At 40.9% G+C, this 24,420-nt stretch overlaps 1 protein-coding gene across 2 annotated transcripts; it reads right to left on the reverse strand.

Moving 5' to 3' along the window:
- Positions 1-402: 402 nt before the first annotated feature.
- Positions 403-23,422, reverse strand: MFN1 (mitofusin 1). 2 transcript variants are annotated; one of them, XM_032192941.1, is made up of 18 exons: positions 23,397-23,422; positions 22,941-23,062; positions 21,966-22,101; positions 19,205-19,367; positions 18,430-18,554; positions 16,737-16,845; positions 13,920-14,027; positions 13,378-13,531; positions 13,187-13,254; positions 9,180-9,301; positions 8,361-8,487; positions 7,965-8,069; positions 6,896-6,998; positions 5,654-5,883; positions 4,986-5,141; positions 4,286-4,482; positions 2,799-2,933; positions 403-1,993 (listed from the first exon to the last, which is right to left on the reverse strand). In XM_032192941.1, the coding sequence occupies exons 2-18, from the start codon at positions 23,053-23,055 to the stop codon at positions 1,924-1,926; spliced, it is 2,223 nt and encodes a 740-aa protein (XP_032048832.1). In that variant the 5' UTR covers positions 23,056-23,062; positions 23,397-23,422; the 3' UTR covers positions 403-1,923. The 2 variants fall into 2 exon arrangements, with proteins under 2 accessions (XP_032048832.1, XP_032048833.1); XM_032192942.1 differs by lacking the exon at positions 23,397-23,422 and adding an exon at positions 23,198-23,314.
- Positions 23,423-24,420: the final 998 nt, after the last annotated feature.

Here is a 24,420-nt window from a genome sequence, read left to right on the forward strand (position 1 = left end):
AAAGGACTGTGGCTTTTTTTTTTTTTTTCAGCCTAAGAAAGAGGCTAAATAAACTGAAGGGCCTGCAAATACTACAATAAAGGGAGCTGGAAGTTAGCCACCAGTCCTGGAGTGGAAAAACTAGGCTTTACAACACTTACTCATTCTTAATATCAGCATTTGTGTTGCACAGCACTGCTCTCTTAAGGAGCAGCCATTTCCCGGTTCTGTAGCTCTAATTACTTTCTCCAAACCCCAAATACAGTGCACAGCTTGCTAGTCTGCTGGAGGAAACGAACAAAAAAAACCACACACATAAAACTCAACCTCAAAAGTTATAGGTTTTGTCCTAGAATGTACACATGAAAACAGTGGCATGAATTTTCATATTTGAGACAGCTGTCAAATAATTTTACTAAAGCAAAGGGGAGACAATATTTTTTTAATAAATAATTATAGAACACATGCATTTAAAGTTTTATCTTCATACAATGTCCGTTAAAAAAATGCTCCAGAAAAGAGCATTAATACATATCTGTAACCTCATATACAAGAGGGCTGGGCTGTTAATCATTTTCATATTTCACAATTATTTCCCTCAGAGAACCTGAGACACTTCATGCATACTGCTAAAGACAGTTTCAAAACAGCCATGCTTCTGCTAGCACAGTCAAAAACACACACCACAATACATCATGGTGGAAACAGTGCTCTTAGTCTTCAAATTACTAATAACCTACCTCTCTAGCATTAGCTTTTAAAATGTATTCCTTTTAGGATAGCCCTTTTCACTGGAAAATAACAAATCTCTACCTCTTAGTAATTGCTATTACTCATTTGTAAGTATTTCATTTACTCACATTAATACTTCCATAAAAATATATAAATATTCTGAAAAGGCTTTCTCTTTCAAAATAAGTTATTTTTAAAAAGTCTGGTTAGAAAATATGAAGGTGTTAAGTGATTGCCGATGTCAGCAGCAATTTTAAGAGGCTTTGCACTGCTGGGGGTGAGCAATGGTAAAACCACTCAAACGTACCTGTCATAGGCCTCACCTCGAAGACCTCTGCCCTGTGGCAGCGCCAAGGAGCTGTTCAGGACCCCACATGAGCAAAAACTCAAGCGCAGCCTCCATCTGCGCTGTGCCCAGCACCTGAGGCTTCCCCACCCAACACGCCCCTGGCTGTGCTATCTCTGCATGGTGGTGCCCCCACCAGCCTGCAGCTCACCTGCACGCAGGTTCCAGTAGTGCTCTCAGAGGCAAGTGACCCTTCCACCCCTTCACCAACTACGTTTACTTCATCGATGCCACCTTACCTACACGCAGTAGCCAGCAGGGTGACTGGAGGCCACTGCATTTCATTAGTGACTGCTGTACAGTTTAGCATCTTTCATTTCCATTCAAAGAGGAACCGCTCCACGACAAAATTTCACTCACTTTTAGAACAGTCAAAGAGTCCTTTCCCCATGCTAGACTTTGTACTTCCCTTCAATAGAACACAAAAACAAAACAACCGTAAGTGAAAGAGCAGCATCCTTCCTCCCTGGCTATTCCTCGTCAACCGCTAACAGGAGACGGTGATAACAGTGTTAAGTTTTCTCTCCCTGCATAAACTCCTCCTGGATGCCAGGAAGTGAGTGCCACTGCTAAATATTAATGAAAACCAAAAGGGATATGGGTTTTTATTGTCAAGTGCCCAAAGAAATTTAGTGTTTAAGGATAATTTTTAACCCAAAATCAGCAAAAACAAACGTAACACTCTAAGTCCCACAGCTCTTAAGTTTGGTTCACCATCAGAGTTCAAAACCAGTTTTATAATAATTAAGTGTAATCAAAGTAACATTAAAAATATAATCATTTCATGCAACTCCACAGAGAAGTGTCATCTGTAAAATTTCTACTTTGTCCTACAAAGGATCACCGGGAAAGTTACCAATGATATTTTATTTACTCTTTTGAAGAAAGTGTTTTGTAAAGCGATCTAGTTCATTCTCAAGGTGAATGGCTTTGTTTCTGTAAAACAAACAAAAGCAGTGAATTTACTTCAGTGCAGCACCACCACAAGACACATCAAGTGTTTGATTCCTATTTCGCAAACCCACAGCGCTGAGAAAACCTGGTCAGAGCCCTGAATGTTGCAAGTGCAGCACCAGGCCAGGCAGCTGAAGGCCAGCAGCTGTCTGCCAGGGGTTGCTTCTTCCCCCAGGTCTCCCCGGGGACCACCCTGGTACCGGGACCTTTCCCACCCTCAGCATTTAACTTAGGAGAGGTTCTGCAGCGTTAGGCAGGCGCTCAGCACTGCTCCTCACACCACCCCCTCAGGCCGTTCTTGCAGCACTGGGCATTGATCTGATCGAGCTCGTCAGTGCCCGAGATCCAAGGGGCAGCCCGCAGCAGGGGCAGGTTACAGCAGGGAGAAAACATGAGACTAAGAACGAGGCTGCTCCTGAGTCCCTGAACCACTCACTGCTGGAAATTCTGCTCTGTAAACACCTGCTGCTGGTAATAAAAGAAAAAAGGTACTCAACGGAATGGCTCAGTGCAGTGCGGCTGCTCCTATGGGAAGGGTTCCTGGGGAAGGTGCCACAGCGCTCTACCCGTGGAAGACACATTCCTGCTGTCTCCCATACAACACAGTAAGGTAAAGATTGACTAAGAGAGGATTTTGGGAGCTTTGCTCAGCCACCTAGCTACAGGGCACAGAACCCTTCTGCCCCTGTGATGACCTCGCTTTCAGCCTGAAGTAACAGCAAGCACCAACCTCACAGCGACCAGCAGGGTTAGGAATTGGCTCCTGGCCGGTCACACCCGGACTTACCGTAGTTGCTTGGAGCTGCTCTGGATGTTCTCCAGCTGATCTATTTCTTTGGAAAGCCGATCGATTTCTTTTTCCAAGTTTTTCTGGGTAATATCCACCTGCTGACAGAGCCGGGCAAAAGTAGTTGCCATTTCCCTAAAGGAAAAACAAGTTTGTAGTCAGAGTTTACAGATGCCTGCCACAAAAATAATACGTGATAAATGGCAGCACTGCAGCATGTAGAACACGGCAATCAAAGTCTCCAGCTGCCAGAAAGATTACAGGACAGCAGAAATCAGGAGAATTAGGTACTTTTCACATTTAAAAAGTAACCTTGAACACAGAAATGTTCAGTCTATGCCAACATCACGCCTGGCAATTTTTCACTGAGTACCTACAGGTATTGAGTCTGAGACTGGGGCTGCCAGGAACACGTGCCCGAGCAGCCAAGTGCTCTCTCATGCCACAGCCCGTGCCACACTGAGTGCTCTGCTCATGAGGGGCACGTGAGCACTTTGCAGGGCGAGGTGAGTAGGAGAAGTGCCCCAGACGTGCAGAGACACCCCCGTCCTACTCGCCTCTTCGGTCCTGTGTTCCCAAGCTAGGTCCCAAGACTCCTTCTCAAACAAAGGAAAAAACAAAACAATAACAAAACACTGACACCACCCCAGGACAGCAAGCAGGCTCTCCCACAGAGCAGACAAATCTTCTGATCTCTACTTCACCTCACTGGAGCTTTGGTTTGAGTCCAGCTCGTCCATGTCCTCACAGAGACACAATGCTGCTGGACACGGGGATGATTCTCTTTCCTCATCTGAAGCTGAGCTTTGTGCTAGTAAAGCACTGCCTGGGCTACACAGGAGAGGTGTTCTGCACCCTGCTGGTTAGAGGTCTCATTTAGCAGGCCTACTCTGCTGAAGTAACAACTGAATCAAAACAAACTCAACAGGGCAGGCTGCGGGAGCCAGTCACCCAACATTACTCTGCAGAGACAGGTGGAAAAACATTTGGCAAAGACACAAAAAACTTTGAACAGCTCAGGTCTCTTCCGTTCCTTTTCTGCGGAGCAGAAGAACCATGACCAGCTGCTTAAAACCTGGCCATACCAACACTTGAGGCAGAAAACAGAACAAATGCTCACAATTAAACCAACTCCGGGCTCACAGTCTGAAGTGATTCAATGCTCATCTCAAAGCAGACAAATTCAGCCTCTGCTGGAACCGAGCTAAGTCCCATGTCTTTGCAGTGAAGTGTTGCACAGAGTCTAAGACTGATTCTCACATGCAAACATACACACGAAGACGCATGCACTACCCTTTCCAGGCATTAACTTCACACTCTAGAAACCCCCTCCTAACAACACTGTGTGTGTCCCTCACGATAAACGCCAAGGGACCCTGAAGCTGCAGGGGCATTCTGCTGCCTCCCCACACCACGCACAGCCGGTGCCCACCCCAGGCCAACCCGACGTTTCCCTGGGTGCCTGGCAGCGCCGCTCTCATACTCACTGTTGCACCTGATGGCTGCAGTTGGCACTCGTAAGACTGACGATCATCTGCAGCTTTTCGGTAGCGTAGTTCACAAACTGCTGCTTGAAGGCTCTCTCTTTCGCTTTAGTGGTCCAAGTTAGCCTCTCATAGAGATACAACAACCCATACATACTGAGGGAAAGAGAGATGAGCTTCCAGCCTACTGTTCTCCAGATCTGGAAAAGAAGAACCATCAATGTAAGAGTTGCCCTATAGAGTGCAATCAGTAACCTGACTATAAAGAAATCGAATTCCACCCATTTTTATGTCATCTGCATGGCCCTTTCACCAGATGAGTTTGGGCAATGTATTGCTGTAGAGCAATACAGCTATACCCAGATATGCTGATACCCTGCTGGCAGAGGGCCTCACAGAAGACTCACTGCGTTCTAATGAAGGAGGATGGAGAAAGTAAAGCTCCCACCAATTCCAAACTATGTAAGGCACCATCAGATCATCCAACACAGAGATAGAATACAGCACGTGTCCAACTATGCTCAGAGTAATTACAGCAATTTTCTCACTAAATTGATTCCTCATACCCAGTGTACACATCTGGCCCAGCTGTCAATAAGCCATTCCATGCTCCATGCTGCATGTTACAAAACCCCACACAGCAGAGAATGGCCTCATCTTTGCCATCACTCCCAGGACAGTGAATGGTACTAAGACTACTTGCCACTCCGCCAACAACGATGATGCTCATAGAGGTCCGTGATGTCAGCGAAGCTAAACTCATTACCAAGGGAACCATAAAATCATCCTGTGGTGTGTTCTCTGGAGTTAGGGCAGGAAGGCTGGCAGCAGACGGGGTAGTAGCTAAAGGACGAGGGATCTAGAAGAGTGGAATACAGCAGCCTGAGTAAAAAGCATCACGGGACTACGTAGCAGATTGTTTTTATTTTGTTTTCATATATTCAGGATTTGATTCATTTAAAGGGAACTTTTCAGCACAGAAGTCTGCTCCTGATAAGCAGAAGAGGTTCTGAGAGTTCCTTGCCAAATGGGGACCAGGTTGGAATACTATTTTTGTCCTGGACTCTGGCTCTGCTGTTAGAATGCCCAAGTTACAAATCAAAAGGTTAACCAGAGGGTTCAATCCAAAGCAAAACAGAACTCGGATAACATCTGCAGGAAGTTTAGGAAAGGTTTTTTGTTCCCTTTTAACCCCGAATATAATCAAATAAAAACAACCCTCACCAAAAGTATTTCACACAACAGGGCTAAGGGAAAGTAACAGCAAGCAGGTAAACAGCAGAAGTTAATAAAGTTATAAAAAATAAAAATCAATATAACCTCAATAAAGTAAAACAAGGCACTTGTCAGCCTAGTCTCTGAAACACTCACTGGTAAGTTTGGATCTGCCAGTCCCAGTAGTACTCTCTGAGCATGTTTAGGACCCAAGAAACGGTTTACAAGTGAAGTCCATCCCAAGGAGAAGTGGAACATGATATCCTCTTGGAAATCCGCACAAAGACTATGACAGTTTAGGTCATAGCTAAGGTCAAACCTCCTGCATGGAATTAGCAAGTGGAGCTGATTCTGAGCACCAGAAGGCAACAACGGTTTCAGATTTTCTAAAAACGAAACAGAAGAATAAAGATGAGGTAACATTGAAAGCTTCAGCATATTCACAAGTAGAATCCTTTTCCTGCTGACTAGCTTTGTGAACTACCAAGAATCTAAACTGACTTTTTAAACAAAACAAAACAGTAAGGAAAAAAAAACATCAGTGGGCATTTTAGCAGTCTCGATCCTAACAGAGCAAGCAATTTATTGCTCTGATAAAACAGACACATAAAATCAATGCGTAGAGGAAGCACCACAGGAAAAAAAAAAAAGAAAAAGACAAATTAACTAAAAAATCTCTAACTCTGGTCAAAAGGTAAGGATGGACTAAGCCTGTTGGTGGCACCATACAGAAAAGTCATTGGTATGGAGTAAGATGGCTTCGTGTAATTGTTACTGAGTAAGAAGGCATCATTAATTAAATGATCTTGCTCTGAATCTTTTATTACCGGAAACAGATCAGAGCAGAACTGGATACGCAATAAAGTTATTACCAAAACAAACTCAACACCTCAGAAACACAGAGTGCCAAATATAGGACTGTAGCACAAAGGTTTTGTGAAACTACCCTTGTTTTGTACTCAGAATCTGGAGGGACACAGAGACAAGCCTGTGTTGTAAAAACATTATCTGTTAATTCGCGTATTTCATAAATCTGTTGTGGAAGCCACAAGTATAAATGGGTTTACATGAGGATTAGGCAAGTTCCCAGAGGACAGGTTTATTATTACTTGCTTAAACCCTTCATTCAGATGAAGTATTCCGGTTCAGAAGTCCCTCAGCTGGGGACAGATCACTCTATTTACCCTGGCTCATTATTTTTCTCCCCAAGCAGCTGTGCTGGTTACTACCAGAGACAAAGTACTGGGCTAAATACACAGTCTTCATCTATGATGGCTTTTCCTTTACCATTTTTTAGTGTTAACGTTAAATCATGATCATAAAGATTTTTTTAAAGCATATTTTTTTAAATTGTCTTCCTCTAAACAAGAAGTCAACATTTTGTCTTCCTCATATTACCAATCATCTCCTGCTGTGACTGATGCATTGACTGGTTGACTTCACTGGAGCAACGATCAGCCAGGTTCTTTCCCAAACCATCTTCTATATGCTTGTTGAGTTCCTGAAGTTTCAGAAAGAACATACGCTCATCAATTTCTGTTCAGCTCATCAATGGCATTATACAGTTCAGAAACATGTTAAACACTAATGCTATTATTTGCAGTGGCAAGAAAAGCAGGTTACCATGAAAATACCCTACTTTTAAATAGCACTCTGTGACTGAAAATCTAATTAAAGTGACACGAAGAGGATTTCTCTAGGCCTGTAATCATTAAAAGGCCTATGGAAAAGCCTGCGTTTTCAACACAAATGAAGAGCACACCACCACCACAGGTCAGAGCATTTCCTGTCATCGTTTGATGGGAGGTGATTTCACTGGTCTACACAGAGATAAGTCAATGCCATCAACAGCTACAAAGGTCTGCTCTGCGCATTTTGCAGAGCCAGGACAGGGCAGACCACCTTAGAAACAGCATTCCCATGGGATCAACAAGGTTGAAACAGGTGGGAGTTATGACATTCATTGGCAGCAAAAGCTGAGCAAAAGATTAAACTTACAGGTGGATGCTCTTTTAAAATACTAAGTTTGAGCAGGAAATTTTAAATTAATATTTAATGAAAACTTGTGTGTTTTTTTTTCTTTTTACAAAGCTTTTTGAAAAAAAATATAAAACTTCAGGTATTTGCAAACTCCTTTTATTTTTTGTTCTATTTCGGTGAGGAGTGGTGAAAATTGCTTATGTAAGGTCTTAATTTAATACAAGTGAAGACAAAAGCAGTATTTCAGTGAATTAGTTTCAATAACAACTCTAGTAAAGAGGTGGTTGAAAAAAATCTTTCTATAGACAAAGCAGAAAATATTTTCAACTTGTGGCTTTAAAAAACAAATATGCATGTCACAAAGCAAAAATTATGTAGTGCTTAAATGAAGCATCACATAAAATGATATGCAAATTATGAAAATACAGAAGTAAAAATTGTAAGACAGACAAAGAGCCTGGCTTCAAGCCCATGCAAGAGAACTTACTGTCTTATAGAGCTTCAACACTTGAGGAGAAGGGTGAAAATCTGAATAAAATTCATCAACTAAAACTGAAAGTCTGCAGATCTCATCGGTCATGGCAGAGGAGACCTGAAAGACAAAACAATTGTGTTTCTCCTGCCTTTTCCAGCCAGAGTGAAAAAAAACAACCCAATTACCTGACATTCAGGAAGGACTGTCGTTTTCCTTTTCTTTTTTTTGAAAAGGCACATGCTACAGATCTGATTAGTGTTAGTAGAAGACTGGATATAATTCACTCCCTCTTATGGAAACAAACTCACCTGATCAAACAGGTTTCCTACCAAGTACGCTAGAATTTAAAGAAGGGAAATAAATCGCTTCCTTACTTGACTAGAAAACCGTCCTCTTTGCCTTACTTACTTTATTTTCTACTTCCTCAGTTACACGCTTGATTTTTTCCTTAGTATCTTCTGTCAAAATGTTCAGCTGATTTCGAACAAAGTCCAACCGATCCTTCTGATCTTCTCGCTCTTCCATTGAGTGGACTCTTAACAGAGCAGAAAGGAAATCACCGTCACCAGCAGGTATTCTCCCCAAAATGAAACAAGCACGTACCATCAGGCACGAACCATCTAGATTATGGTTTACTGACAGCCAAAGAGGATCCAAAGTGACAGTGGCTGAGCAAAGCAAAGACACTATTTCAGAACGACTGAAATTTAGGCATTGAGTTTACAGGCACATTTACAGGCTGCATTGATTGAACATGATGCCAATGACTGGGTTTTGATAAATCTTAAAAAGCAGCATTTGGACTTGGAATACTTTTGTACACCTGTTGTGCATACCTTTGTACATAATTACAACTAAATATACAGGGAGGAGAAAAAAAGGCCTTTAATAATTAGCCTTTCTATGCAGGCCCAAACATCACTGCTGAGATGTTGGATACAACTAGAGAAAACTTGTAATTTCAAATAATTTTGAAAAAAGATCAGAAAACCCCCAGACTGCAAATCATTAACAAGGAATAACAAAGTAAACCAAGAGCCCTATACAGAAGTCCCAGACACAGGTGAACAGCAGTGAGACTGACAAGCCAGAGAAGTTCTTTATTTCTTACCAACAGAGATAAGTGAATTTTACAGTCCATAATGGCCCAAGGAAACCACCAGCATAGACATGGCTCCTCAGAGGATCTGGAGAAACCACAACCAACCAGCCCTCCAGCCCACCTACCTTTTCTCTGCTGCTGCTACGTTTATGGCGTCCATAATGTTTTTCACAGTATCTATTATCTGTTTAGCTCTGATAGTGTGCTGTTCAAACTTGGTTTTCACGGCTGACTGCGAGATACACTCCTGCGAGGGGCCCAAGCCACAACACATTACTGCAATTCCATACCAACACTTTCTGGAATTTCTCTGTCAGAAAGCACTTGCTGCTACTACCATGAACTTAAACCCATGGGAAATAAAGAGAGAAAGTGTACAGAAATCAAAAGAGAACAGAACTGAAATCTCAAATTAATCTACAGCAGCAAATCTGTACCTCCATGTTCATTCACAGTAATGTGCATAGGTTTTTTGTTTAAAATAAATAAATAATGGAAACAGAAAAAGCAAACTCAGATGTCTACATAAGATAAAGCTAGCTCTTCTGAAAATTTTCCAAGCTATCCCTTTAGAGTTATGAATCTCTAACACGAATGCTGGCAATATTGCCTAGCTTGTGGTTTGTTTGTTTTTTTTCAATAAATACTCTTAGCTTCCAGCTCCGTTTCAGTGTCAACACAAATTTTACATGCTCATGTCACACTGACTCTCCAAGCAAAAATACACAATTAGGAATAGGAAACAAAGATTATCTCACAAGACAGAAAAGTTGCTAAGTAGTCCTTAAAATATTAGCTCCTTTGCAGATTATTGCCGTGTTAAGCACATCAGCAGAGAATGCTCTGAAGTGAGAGCTTCTGATGAATCTGCAACCTCCAATATTGTACAGGAACAGTTAAAGAACACCGACTGAAAAGATATGCAAATGTTCAACCTGGGCAGAAGCAAATCAATTGTTGCAAACTGTAAATTAAGACTTAGATTTTTTAAAGCAACTGCACATCATGAGTTATGTAGCCAATAAATGGTGTTGGAGCTCAAGCTGCCGTAGGTCACAAAAGAGCAGCATCTTCTGTATTAGGGGAAGGAAAGCAAGCACCTAGTTTCTTTGCATCAGATCTGTTTTTTCTTGGTGGTGGTGATGTTTTTGTTTGTTAATTGCTCTTTATCTGTGCATACACCTTTCGGAGCATTTAAGCTGCTTTGTAAAGATTTGCCTATGACCTTAGCATATGCTGTAAAAACAAATTTCAGCTAACTACAAATAATAGATCAAAGCAAAATAAACAAAATGGGTGAAATATATTCCCTGTTCCTCGATGAAGCAGATCTAGAAATCAGCAATGAAAGGCCAGAGTTTCAGAAATATCAGCACATTGTTAGAGCTAGACTAGACACAGAGGAAAGTCTTCCCAACATTGGTATGTGGTAGATAAAAGGACGACAGCCACTCACAACACAACCAGAAAATCCAAGTTAGAGCACTAGGAAAAACACAGAGGTTAATTATACGACTGGGAAAGGTAAGAGGAGGAGAGTAACATTTTTGCTGATAGTCTGTAAATAAACATTTACTGAAACAAAGATAGAAGCTGTGTTTCAATAGCATAATCAAAACCAGCTACCTTCCAGCCAACTTCCAGTACAGCAAGAGAGACTTTTAGCGCACAGCCTGCTATAATCCCATACGGTGTTAGGGAAGGATTCAGCAGTAGCACACTGATTCAGGCTGTGTTACTGACTCCGAGTAACAGCTGGGATTATTCTGCCCTGCCTCCCTCTTTCCCAGACCATTTCTGTTAGCAGGTTTGTGAAGCAACTCGACAAACACCACAACCTGAGGCACACTGGCTTTTGTTTTTATGTAGAATATCCCCTATAGACTACTACATACAGTGAACGATACAAGACTTTTTTTGGTCATTTTGATAAGGTATTTCTACATATCTCATTGTAAAATTTCAGAAAAAAAATATACACAAACTACTTTCCATTATTCCACAGCATGAATGGTTGAAATTTTCCTATTATCATTGCAAGCTAGCACTGAAAGGTTGCTTCTAGACTTTCTAAGATTCTAGCAATACTAAGCTCCTACCAGTCTCGGGATGGACAGGTTTTCCCACTGGGGAACTGGTACTAAAATCCCGAAACTGGGAGTACTGGAGAAGTAACAGTTCCCCCTCTCAGCACACGTGGAAAAGAGGAAGAAGCTGGCCAGTTTTTAATGCAGTGAAGACAAAAATCATGGTGAGAAAACCCAGCAGGAGCAAACCCAGCAGATACAGTCAGTGGGAACAAGCAGACAGGTGCATAAATGAGGTGAGGAGACAGCTTAGAGATATGACCTGGATGGAAGAGAGCAAGAGACGTGGGAAGTCTGAGCAGTGCACCCGAACAGGGTAAGGAGCAAAGGGCAAGGAAGACAGACTGAGGCAGGGAAGGTTAATTGTTGACAAGAACAGACAGAAGCATCCTGCTCTCGTCCCTTCCCTTTCACAGACTGGAGTGTAATCCACGATTCTTGGGACCTGCAGCTCCTCTGTCAGGAAATATAAGTAAATCCAAAATGCTTTAGCGAGAAGTGCTTAGGCTGTACTCACAGATAAACACCATCAAAATTTTGTCTAACAATGCATAAAGCATGGTAGCAAGTAGAATTTTGTTCCCAGACTGAACACAGAAAATTCTACCTGACGTACAACATTTTCGTTAATACATGACCTAGTGCTGGTAAACATCAGCACATTTTTGTTATCAGTGACTTTATCACAGCTCAAGTGCCAGTAATTTGAGAGTTAGATCTGAAGATTTCAGAGTTGGTAAACCACTTAAGTATCAGCCTTGCTTACAAATGAAATGCTATTGTAACGTAGGAAACTGCCCACATAACTGTAAGAGACTGTAGAAAAAAGTGCAAAAAACACATGGCAGTAATTGAGTTATAAGCTTAATTTCCACTTTTTTCCTACTGATTTGAAGTTTTCTACTATAATTCTAGGGAGGGACTAAAACTGCAAACAAAAATGCAAGTTTGGCTACAACAAGTAGTTGCACTACAAAACCAATAAATTTTATGTCACATGGACTCGTGCCCTGCCTGTATTCTAAACTTATCATTTCAACAACTCAGTCATCTGCTACAAGAGCATGGGTAAGGTCTGAATGTAAACTTCAGTCTGACATCTTCCTTTTTGCAAGTTTTACTAAGGTCAAATGTGCTTGCTTGTAACGAAAGAAAAAAAATATTTTTAAAAAGTAATTTGATTTTTAAATATACAGAACAAGAAATTACTGATTGAGGCATGCAAGAGCAGTCTCTAGCATTTGCTGGATAGAAACTGCAGTCATACTTTCCAAACTTGTGTTGCATGAGATGTGCCAACACCCCCCCCCAGAACAATCGAGGCACATCCAAGATGCCACCTTAAGATAACCAAGAAGGGCTTCAGAGTTACCACATTCCGCAAAACGAATTAAATCTATCACACAGAAATCAACATCATTTGGCGAGACCTACTCTGGAAGCAGGTGTAAACTCCAGCTATGAATGCGGCTAAACTGAGGGTGAAGGATGGATTCTGTACAGCAACGAGGATGCAGAAACAGTGTTAGTGTTTAGAGTATCAGCACTAAGAGGTAGATAATGATGATAATTTTAAAACTCTGGCTTTAAGAATGCAAGTAAATATTTAGTTTTACATCAGTGAAACACAACACGTTACACTGTTCGAGTCCTGAATTACAGTAATTAATTACACAGCAACAAATTCAGAATAGAATAAGGCTTCCTGAGCAGCAAAAACTTGTCAGCTACTGGCCATAAGCCATTAAGAGCACAGTCTCTTCTTGTATCTTTTAGACTATATTGGTATTGAGATTTCTAAACAGGACCTTAAAGGCCAGTTTTGATCCCTTCTCTCACTAAACAATACTTCTTTTTAACCTGCTATTTGAAGTGAAAACACATGATCAGAGATGAAAGATAAAGCGAAGCTGTCACACAGTTTCAATACCTGACACTCCAACACTTGTTCACACTGGTAACGTTCAGTAAAATTAAGCTAAGCATAAACAGAAGTTACCTTTGCATCAATAAAAGAGGTAGTCTAAAATACCCATCATAAATACCTCAAATATCTGCTCAAAATTTTGAAATTCCTGGAATCTGGTTTGAAATCCTTCAGCAAGCGCTCCACCTGCGAAACAAAACAGACCATAAGGAAGGGAACAATACAGCATAACAATGACTGTATCTTAAATATTTACCAGGTTTTATGATTTTTTTTTGTATTTGAGGAAAAGCGAGAGTTCCTACATACCACCCTCTGGCATCCCTTGGGCCTTCTGTCTCCTGGCACTGAGAACTTCTTTTGCTGAAACAAAAAAGATGCGATTCCTTGCTTCTACAGGATCAATAACTTTGAGCTCATCAACTAGAAAAGTCAGGCAGCGCTCCATGTGCTGCCTGCGCACCTGAGGAAAAGGTAAAAAGCTCATGAGAAAAAGGCAAAAATTGAGCCACTGTCAAATCAATACCTCAGTGTTGCGCTACCATTACAAAACTAAACGGCAATACAAAGAAGATTTTTTTTAAAACAAAGCTTACTGTGGAAAACAAAGGTTCTAAGCAAGATTCCCATTGTGTTACCTGTGTGCATATGCTGCAGTTTGAATTGGACCAGCAAGTTATTTCCATTTTCTGATCTAATAACTTATCCTGTTACTATAACGCAAAGCTGGTGTTTTCATTTTAAGACCTGTATCACTGAAACAATTTAGCATGCTTCATGCATGTGCAGGTCTTTTTTTTTTTTTTTAATATACAAAAATAATTCCAAATAAGAGCCATCAAGTCACTTACATCTTCCATATATTCTGGTTCTGATGCAGAGGCATCCCATCTATTATTCAGGATGAAGATGTTTGGTTTAGAAAGCCGTTCGTTCACTTTATGGAAAAAATGCTTTTCCTAAGAATTAAAACACAAACAGAAGACTTCCCAAACATCCAAAACAGCCATGCATTTTTCTGTAACAGATTCTGAATATAAACAAGATTTTTTTTAGAGATTCATATTAAAAATAACTCATTAGCATTAAAACCCACAGATAATCAGCACAAAAAAGGCTTATGTTAGTTCAAAAGTCATTAAGTATCCTAAAACTGAAGCCAATGCTAAGAATTGACATCAATTAGCTGCCGTTAATTTCTCTAAAAGTAGGTACAATTAATAAAATTTCTAAAACAAGTATTTTAGAAAACACTGGAACAAAAAAAAAAAATCTATTCTTCTATAAATCTGTCACATAATTTGCTCTTTTGTTTTTTTCCTTCTGCTTTCACTCTTACAAAAATTTATCTCCTTCAATTCTTATAGCTTTCTATTAAATTTGTTAGCAATTGTGTGATACACTCACAATATTTGTTGGGGAAGAGAAAGGGAAGGAGCACACAAAACATTACTGTATTTCCTTTTTTTTTTTTTTTTTTTCTTCTTTTTAAAGTAAGATGCCTGGCTAAAACTGATGTCTTCCTTTTCTGTATGTACTACCAACATGTTCTTCTCGAACCCACCAAATTTAGTTTCTACACCCATAAACTATATTATATTCCTCATCTCTAATTATAATCTGGTTGAAGAAAATATTACCTTGAACTACAGGTTAGTTACATTTCCTGTCTGAATTGCATCTTATGGCTTGAGCCACAGGGAAAAGCCTTTTTTAGGATGGAACATTCAGCAAGAAAACAAGCACGTGCTTGGAAACATAATTTAGATCCCGTTCTTGCACCTACCACCCATCTATTTGCTGCAGACATAGTGGGTAAAAACCACGATGGAGTGAATCCCCAGTCAGCACAGCTCTAGCAGAAAAGATCTCTGCTGTTACAAGCTTTTTGAACCTGCAGCAGGTCACCATCAGATATTCTGGACACTGTGCTGGAGATACATTAAGTCTCCATCATTTGGGGAGTAAGTATGCGAAACAAGATTACTGATGCAGAAACGAGAACTTAGTTTAATGAGAATTTATGAGGGACTATCATAAAAATCGTGTTTATGCAGAGAACGTCTGGCTGTATAGCAGCTGCCAAATATTCTCAAACCAGTTACAGCAAAAGGTAAAAATAATGCCTAAGCAAGATGAGAACATAATTACCATACGTTTAACCTGAAGGATAAACTTGTGTAGGCAAAAAAAGAAATTACCATTTGCCACAATGCAAAGCAAAATGCAAATGCTTTAGAGCAGTTATACAACTGTTAAAGGCAACTTTATGTCTACTAAGCTGAAAAATTAAAATTTAAAAAAAGGAGAAAAAAATTTGTTTGCTCAAGTCAAGGCCACACAACCACAACTAGAATCTACTTCCTTCCCCTCCAATATGCACCCTGGATACCAGTCACCTCTAGATTCTAATGGTAACAAGGTGCTCAGTATTAAATGAGGGTTCAGAGGCATGACAGTTGTAAAAATAAATAAATAAATGAAGAGTTTTATGCTTCAAAGAAATTGCAAGACTATAGGCCAAAAAGTGCCCTTTGTGTGGCATAACAGAAAAGATACAGCCGCAGTTGTGCCAAACCCTGTCTTTGCCTTGAATATTGCCAAAATTCTCTTTTTTTCTTTTAAGTCAGATCTCTTTCATATTTAAGTCTTTATGGATTCAGATCAGAAAACGGAATTGGTTGTCTTTAAACTCACCTTCTCGAATTTCTACTCAATGCAAGGAAACACTGTCTGCATATTCAGACCCTTATTGCATTAAAACTGCCTTAATAATTAGAAAGCTCAAACACTAAATGTCAGAACTATCCTCAGAACAACGATGAGCATTTTATTTGTCTACAGGAAGCTTAATAAAAATCTCCAAGATTTCCCAATAGTGTTGTACAACATCTTGGCAGGCACACTATTAACACAGAAACCAATAACACAGAAACCTGATATTGAAATTGTGTGCATTCATAATACTTATAGAAGTTTAGTCAAAACTGGAGATCACTATAAAATTAAAGCAAATCTCTGGGCACGTTTTGAATATCAGAACAGCTTATTTGGCCACCTTATATGCTCTCTTTCTACAAGTCATATAATATTCAGGCTGCAAGGTGTACGGAGGTTCTCTCTCTCTTTTGAGACAGGGCTTTATAAAATAAAGGTGTTAAAACATCTTCAGCTATTCCATGCAACACGACTGCTTATGGCTAGCATCTTCATATGAAAAAGCACAAAGTCCTACAAGGGCAACCTGTAGCACTTGTCCTCAAAACAAGGTATATTAAGGGAATTTACCCCCTTCCAAGGCAAGAACATAAGGAACAAGAAAAATTTCCTTAACCTACTTCATGTATATTCATGAACTTCTGTATGTGAAATCCTTTGTAATTGATTTATTTGATAATACATACAAATCTCTTTGGCTGAGAAATATGGACAAATTGGAAAACAAGAGAAGTGCTACAGGCATTTATTAAAAGGGAAACCGAAAGGACAAATTTCATGCTCAAGTCAGTGTAAGCAAAGCTGGTAAAAAACAGGTTCTGTTTTCCCTAAGGAGGGATCCACCTGCAGCACTTCATGGAGCTTCTGTAAAGGACTAGTGGCAGCCTTTCAGTTGTGGAATTGCTGAATATTTAAACAAAACACTAATGTAAAACCATTGCACGCCATACCGTGTTCATGAGAGTCGATTCAGAATTGGCAACCAAGACAAACACATCAGCATCTAAGCAGAATTTGTCAATCCAACTGTCGAGCTCTGTAGTAACGTCTGTGCCAGGGCTGTTGAAAATTGAGACCACAAACTTGTATTTATCCAGCAAAGGAGCGATTCATTTTTAGAAACTGATGAAAATAGATTGGGATTGCCTAAGAACCTTATTGTAAGTCATGAATTTTTATATCTATAGTCTAATGCTTAACTCAAGCTTAAGGCAAAGAAAGAAAATGTTCATTACCATTTAGCGTATCATTCGTTAGACCATCTACTCATTACAAGATGCAGTTTAATTAATAAATGTGCAGATCATAATAGCTACAAAAGTAACAGGCAGTCTGTCAGAAATCTAGGCAGCCTCACAGAATGGTCTTCCTCCCCATATCCCATGTTTAGGTTGTAATCAAAAAGGACAGTTGTTCATTAAAAGTTTTTCCATTAATAAAAGCCTAATTAAAATAATAGATCTATGCACAGCTTGCATAATATAGCGACAATTAAAATGAAATTAGGACTATAACGCTGTCAGTTTTTCAGGACTAAGTGGAAGATGATCACGTCCTGTTGGCAACAGCTCAATTATTCCTGGTTCAAATTTGCTTTATATAAAAGGTGATTTTCTTCTTACGAGTACCTGTTCTTAGATTTCAGGCTGCTTTCTTTTCTTTTAAGATTTCACCTTTAGCAACCAAAGACTGTGCAGATTAAATCACGTCTAGTACCATACCCAGGCAAGGATCACTTCTGGGCTTCCAGCACACCTCTGCTATGCAGATGTCCCCAAGGATACAGCACAACTGCGTAAGCTCAGAGGTCCATCAGTACGTCAAACAAAGCAGCACCAGCCTTTGCCAGCCAGGCTGGCGTTAGTACTGACACAAGATCTGAGTTTGTACCCCAGAAACACTGACAACTTCCAGTGATTTCAATGGTGCAAGATTAGAGGTGCAACAAAAAGCACTATTTACAAGTTCACTTGTAAGAATAAAATCTCTATTACATTCACTTAGTAGGTATAGATCACCTGGCAGTTTGATTTTTTATTTTTTTTTAAACAGTTTATAGCTCAAAGAGGCCTGGAATACTGACATTTGACAAAGATAAACTAAATCTTTCAGGATTCTTTTATACACAAACAATGGGAAACACAATCCCAACACGTGGGCACACAGAACCAACTACAGCAATTCTGTTTTGCAGGCACTCATCACTGTGGTACGCAGGTACTGCAACTCTTAGAAGAAGCTTTAAGATACGAAGTCCAGACTGTTTGCACCTCATGTGATCAGTCTGAAGCCCTTAAGGACCGGGAATGCGCAGAAGGTTTATAGTTGCTGCAACAACCCTATGCATGCTCCTATAGTGTTTGTTTTAAAAGTGGCAGTGTACTCAGCCAAAAGCTAGTCCTTTATACAGCTGATCACAAGACACCTGTGTGTTCCAACTGCTGCAAGGCCAACATCACTGGAGCGATGACAGGCAGCACTATATACAGAAGAACAAACTCTGCACTACTGATATAAAAAAAAAAAGCCTCTCAGTAATCTTGCAGCCCAGTAGCCATACCACAAGCAAACAGTAAACCTCTTTTATAAATATTACAGCGGTTTATTTATTTGAGAAAGTCTTTATTAAAACAGAGAACATACCTGTCCACTAAAACCAAATCGTCTCTCAGCAGGGCACACTTCGACTTGGGCCAAAAGACATGGACAAGACAGCCAGCTTTCAAATCTTTATCCATGTGAAGTGCATGAGCAAGCTGATTGACCGTCTATAAAGAGCATAAAGAAAGAAGACACACATGCAATACGCACCACAAACGTGTCTGTAAACAACCCGAATTTGGTTCTCAAGCAAACCTGTCATATAGAGTAACAGAGTTCATACTTCAGGTGAATATTTGTTAATTTTAATTTATTTTTTAAACCTCTTCAGACTCACTGCCATCTGAAGAATGAGCTGTGCTTTGAAAACCAAACAGGAGTTTCACTGCAGCCACAAAGTGGTATTCCTTACAGGGCTAGAATTTGCAATACGGAGAGTTGGCACAAATTTGCCTCAGAGGTTTAACACATCAACGTGAGCAATTAAATAAGGTAAGCGCCGTAAGGCCAAATGAGAGCAATGTTCCTAATCTTCAGCAAGTAACAGAACTTACTGTCAGTCTGTAAAAATAGATCTCTCAAAATAAGCTATGCCACAAGGAGACACACGCTAGTTATTTTCCTTGAAATATCCAGGAAAATTTTTGAAGTAGAATATTTTCATTTATTAGTTATTCCTTCCTGAATAAGAACTTAAAAATATGTAATGAGTTAGACTTGAAACTGTTGTTAACAGACAGGTCTTTGGAGAACTGGATACCGTGAAAAGTACAGAAATAATTCAAAATCATTCACAGAAGTCATTCAGAAGCTCTACCTTGACGCTCTTCTTTTCGTCAGATCCTTCTGTCATAAGATAAGCCTTATCTCCATCAGTCCCTTCCACGCTGAGGAAGCAGTTAGTTGTATGGCCGATCCCACTGGGCAGCACCTTATCCCACAGCATGGCATTAATGACCGAACTCTTCCCACTGCTTGTTCTAGAGGGAAAGAAAATAGCAGCACTTTGAGCAGAGTACAGCAGCATTAAACACACCTTTGTTTTGAACTGAATGTCCCCCCTTTAACCATGTTAGACCCAGATTTTGCTAGCTGTTTGGAGTGATTCAGCATCAAGCCAGTAGCACAGCTTGCCAGAAAATAGTAGAAAGTGCAGGAAAAGTTCATCTGAATAGCAATTCCAAAAATCTTTCTTGATACCAACACTGCCTACCCAAGCAAGAAAGCAAATTGCCATTTGCATAACTCACACCAGCTGAACAAGCCCAACCTGTACTGGGAAGCATGCCTGTATCTGCCATACCTGAATCTACATACGGCATTTCTAAAATCTGCACCAGAAAAAGCGAAAAAGCATCTAGCCTAAAATGATGCCTTTGACCAATTTAAAGCAACTGTTAAGTCAGAGCACCCTGTCCCACATCAGGGGGCAGCCTGCCCATTTCTTTGTGCCAGCACTGGCAGTCCTGCAGAAAAGGACTGACTAAAAATCTGCGGAGCATTTTGGGCAGGATCATGTTTTGATCAGGTAACTATTCCACATGCCTCTCACAGCAAAGCTAAGGGAATTCCAGGGATGCCAGAGGACATGAGGAAAAGGTTGCATGACAGGGGCAGAGAAGGACCACGCTCAGATCATTTAACTGACAATAACCTCAGCCTAATGAAGACCTCCAAAGGAAGATGTGAAGCAATGTGCTAAAAATAAAAATTCAAATTTATTTCTCACTTATAACCCTTATAATGCAAATGCCGTTTTTAATCGTGAAACTGAGTCTTGTCCTTATTTCAGAAGGAAAGAAGCAAATTAACCAAAATCTTACTGACCAAATGGAACTGTTTGCCAACTCCTCAGCTCCACAAGAACCTGAAGTTCTCCGCAGTGCCCTACTTTGCTCCAACCCCCTACCCCTCACCCACAGAGTCTTAAGACTTAACTCTTACACAACAGTACAAAGCAAGTGTGGACTGTAATTCATTTCTGGAGCTACTTCAGTGCTCATTGTACAACAGCTTACAAATGTATTCAGAATGTCAGAGGGGGAGTTAAGGTTACATTCATTCTCTCTTTCCTGAACTGAACTTGCAAAAGCATCTTTTAACAAGCATTGCCACTTGTAGACGCATTCAGCTTTTAACTTTGTGAAATGTCAAGGCTGAGATAAAAACAATTTATTTATCCCAGATCCTTTTATTGTTTTTCTTTAAATAGCCGAACCATTTTTAGAAAAGCAAGGGTACAAACACTACTGTACACATTTTTTTTCCAATGCTATTACAAAATTTTAAAAATTAGAACATGAAGAGTCATATTCCAGAAAATAGAAGTAACCACACGTTAAATTTAAGCACGGGGAAATAAAAATAAAAATAAAAAATTTCCTGAAGCAAACTGGGCTAACAGACACCAGGCTAATCAGTCACACAAAAGCATTTGAAAGCACTGGAACCTTAATCTCTTGGAAGGATTTCGCTCTCTAACATAGGACTTTGCATTCAGTAAGGCTGATTTTCGGCCTATTTCTACACCGTCCAAAATTTGCAAGAAGAGAATTGCACAATGTGTGGTGCACAGACATTTATGAGAAGTGTTAAGACTCAGTGAAAACTTCAAACCTCTCCACTATGATGAGAGTGAAAAGCAAAACACAGCACAACTAAAAGCAAACAGATACATAAAACTTCAGTGCTTTGGGTCCAAGAACCTGACAGCACTTCTATTAAAAAAAAAAAAAAAAAAAAAAGCGAAAACTTTGTATGTAGCAACAGAAACTTTTCTCTTTTACTCCCTCTTTTTCTGCAACAAACAATAAAAATACAGCTGAAATGATCCCAAGGTGACCAAAAGTTTTTTTAAAAAAATTAATTGCTATATATATTTTTTTTTAGTTTTAGAACTGAAGTTAGATTACAAATCAGTAACTTTGGAAGTGTTACCTAAACGTGCAAAAGACCTGATACTCAGTTTGTAATACTACCAGCAAGGACATTGAACTAGAACTTTCCCTAGTCAGTAATTCATGGCAGCAGAAATTCATATTATGTTCAGATTTATCTGTAAGCCATATAACACACTGCTACTATTATTCCTAATGATGATCACACGGATCTGTTAAACCAATGACACAAGCAGCAAAGCAAGCCTCTCTAACAGACTGTTTTTCTTCAGTTGCTTATATGTGGAAACATAAACAGCTCAAAGTTTAGTTTTCAGTACTTACAATAAACATAAACAAAAGTTGTTAACAATAGTCCAGTAAACAAACAAAGCCATCATGTTAAAAAAATGTGTAAAAGACAACCGACTCATGTCTTCTGAAGTCATATTAAAACAAACAAACAATTTTTTAAATAGTTTATCAATAGAACATGTAACAAGACACATAATTCAGTTACACAAATGGCGCAAGACGGCATCACAGCAGTTAGGTAAGGGTGAGCATGCTTTTATGTATTATGTTTCAAACGATTATCCTGTAATGAAGAACTTATTTGTAGGTTATATGCACTGGAATTAGAACATAAAGCTCTGAAAGATAAGAGAGATCAAATTAAGTTCTGGTAATTTCGTTCATTACCTGCCAAAAAATGCCACTTTCATGTGCCTCCGTGAAAGCACCTCACCGATGACTGCCAGCTTCTTTTTATATGCCTGTATTTTTGCTAGTTCATCTTCTGTTGCTATATGTTCAAGCTCTGGGTTCCTGTATGTTGCTGCACATAGAAAGAAAAGAAAAAAAAAAAAAACAGATTACATGCTTATGGACACAAGATCTAGATTATCAGTACCTCACATGCCAAAGATCTGTCCAAATTTTTATTATATAGTGGTAAAACAAAATGAACAAAACCCTTCTACAGAATCTGATATTAGACTCCATTATTTGACAAGTCCACACAGCACCTGTGAAATCATGACAAATTGCTGCAGGTGAATCCACAGTCTCTAACTGCTAAAAATAAAACCAATCATGACAGCATCTCATGATATGAATGACCCTTTCAGCACACCAGGCCATGTTCACAAGCTTTCGGATATGCCCCACTCATTGTGAAGCTCCCCTCTAGAAATCTTGTCACCCAGAGACTGGGCTGTCCTCTCACTGCAGAGCTCACCGGGGACATGAGCAACCAGATCTGTGTGGCAACACATGCACCTCCACATTGCTAAAACTTGCGAGGGTGTAACCGTGGTTTTTTTGCACTATATTGTGTTGATCTACCTTCCTGCTCAATAGTGGGAGAGCCTGTTTGTCCTTTTTTCCTATATAAAAGAAACTGAAAGAAGACTGTAAATGCTGAAGCAGTTTAGCTTTGACCGTTGTGGAAGGCAGGCCAAGCTACCTGCCACACGATGCAGATTTTATTAGGAAGTAACCATCCTAAGTGCTGCTGCTAGCAGGAGATGAAAACATCAAGTTAAAATGTGACGATTTCTGAAGGTGTACGTTTACCTGAACAGCACACGAAGCAGTATGGTAATACACACTACACTACTGCAAAGCAAATTCAAGGCAACAGACTAGGTCCTCGTGTCGGGGATGGAAACCAACCTTCCACGAAAGTCGCTCCCTCGGTGACGTAGTCCAGCAGCTGGTCGAAGATGGCAGTGATGGTCTTCTTCGCCAGCACGAAGTGCTTCAGCGGGGACACCGCGGCTTCTGCCATGCCGTGCCTGCGGGGAAAGTCACCTCAAAGTGACCAGGCACCCGGGAGCACCCGTGTCAGCGCGAAACCACGCGTGTTCTCCCCCGCTAATTACAAATTTAAACAAGGACGCGACCGGAGGAGCGCACCGGGGGGCACCGACCTCTCCCTCACGGCGCCCCCGTGACGAGCCCGAGCCCTTCCCCCGGGCACCGCCACGGCAAGGGCAGCCGCCGCGCGGAGCCGTGTCCCGGAGCCAGGGGTCTCCCCGCGGCACGGCGCTGCCCTCCCGGCCGCCCGCAGGCCGCAGCCTCCGCCCGCCTCAGGCCTAGGCCCAGCCCCGGGCCCGGCCCCGCCGTTACCTGGCAACGGCCGCGGGGCCCCGCTCCGCCGCCGCCTCCCGCCCCGCCGCCACCGGGCCGCGCGCGGGCAGCGCTTCCGCTTCCGCCCGCTCCCGGATCCACCGGTGGGGGCGTGGCGGCCATGTTTAGTGAGGGGCGGCGGCCGCCATCTTGGGGCAGGGCGGCGGGGGGCGGCCGGGCGCGAAATGGAGACGGGGCAAATGGGGGTGCGGCCCCGCCGCGCTCCTCGCGGCTGACAGGATTTTTTTTCCCTCCCTTTTTCCCCTCTCCATTTTATTCCATTTCCTTGTATTTCATTTAATTAATTTATTTATTTTTGTGGTCAGAACTCAGGTTTGGCTGCTTGCCCTTGCCAGCCTCAGTTTGGGACTTTTGTACCCAAAAGGTGTCCCGAGTTACAAGCCCCGTCCCCTGCCAAGCACGGCAGGAATCCAAGGCAAAGGAAAGGAGCCCTGACTGCGGGCCCTGCCTTCTGTCAGCACCCTGGTTTAATCACTCAGCCGCCACCTCGAATGACAAACACCAGATTTGTTCCCAAAGGTCCAAGCACTGGAAATGTATACATGTGATACATCCCCATCAGAGAGCACAGGAAAAGAGGAACAGCCACAAACAACAATGAGAATCAGTGACACTTAGTATGCAGTGCGGAGAATCAGATAATTACTCATCCGTTGTAGTTCAGTTCCTGCAATAATTCATGGGAGCGTAGTTTTGAAGTTCCCAGAATCTTCTACGTAAAGAACTTCCCCTGTTCGGTACCAAAAATAGGCCCAGAAGCCGAGATGCTCTTTGTACTATTAAACCAAATGCAGAAAGCAAATAAAAATTACTTCCAAAACCCATGGTGTGATTTTGGATAGCTTCTAGTTAGCTGCCACTCAAGCAGAGGAAGCTTGCAGGTATCTGTATAAAAAAACTGATGAATTTGACACACTTATTGAGCATCCCTAAGAAAAGCATGTATTGACATATTTCTGATTACTACAGTTAATGTCTCTAATCCAGGACTGAGACTAACTGC

The sequence above is a fragment of the Aythya fuligula genome, chromosome 9, assembly GCF_009819795.1.
Source record: "Aythya fuligula isolate bAytFul2 chromosome 9, bAytFul2.pri, whole genome shotgun sequence".
In the NCBI taxonomy this organism is placed as follows: Eukaryota; Metazoa; Chordata; class Aves; order Anseriformes; family Anatidae; genus Aythya; species Aythya fuligula.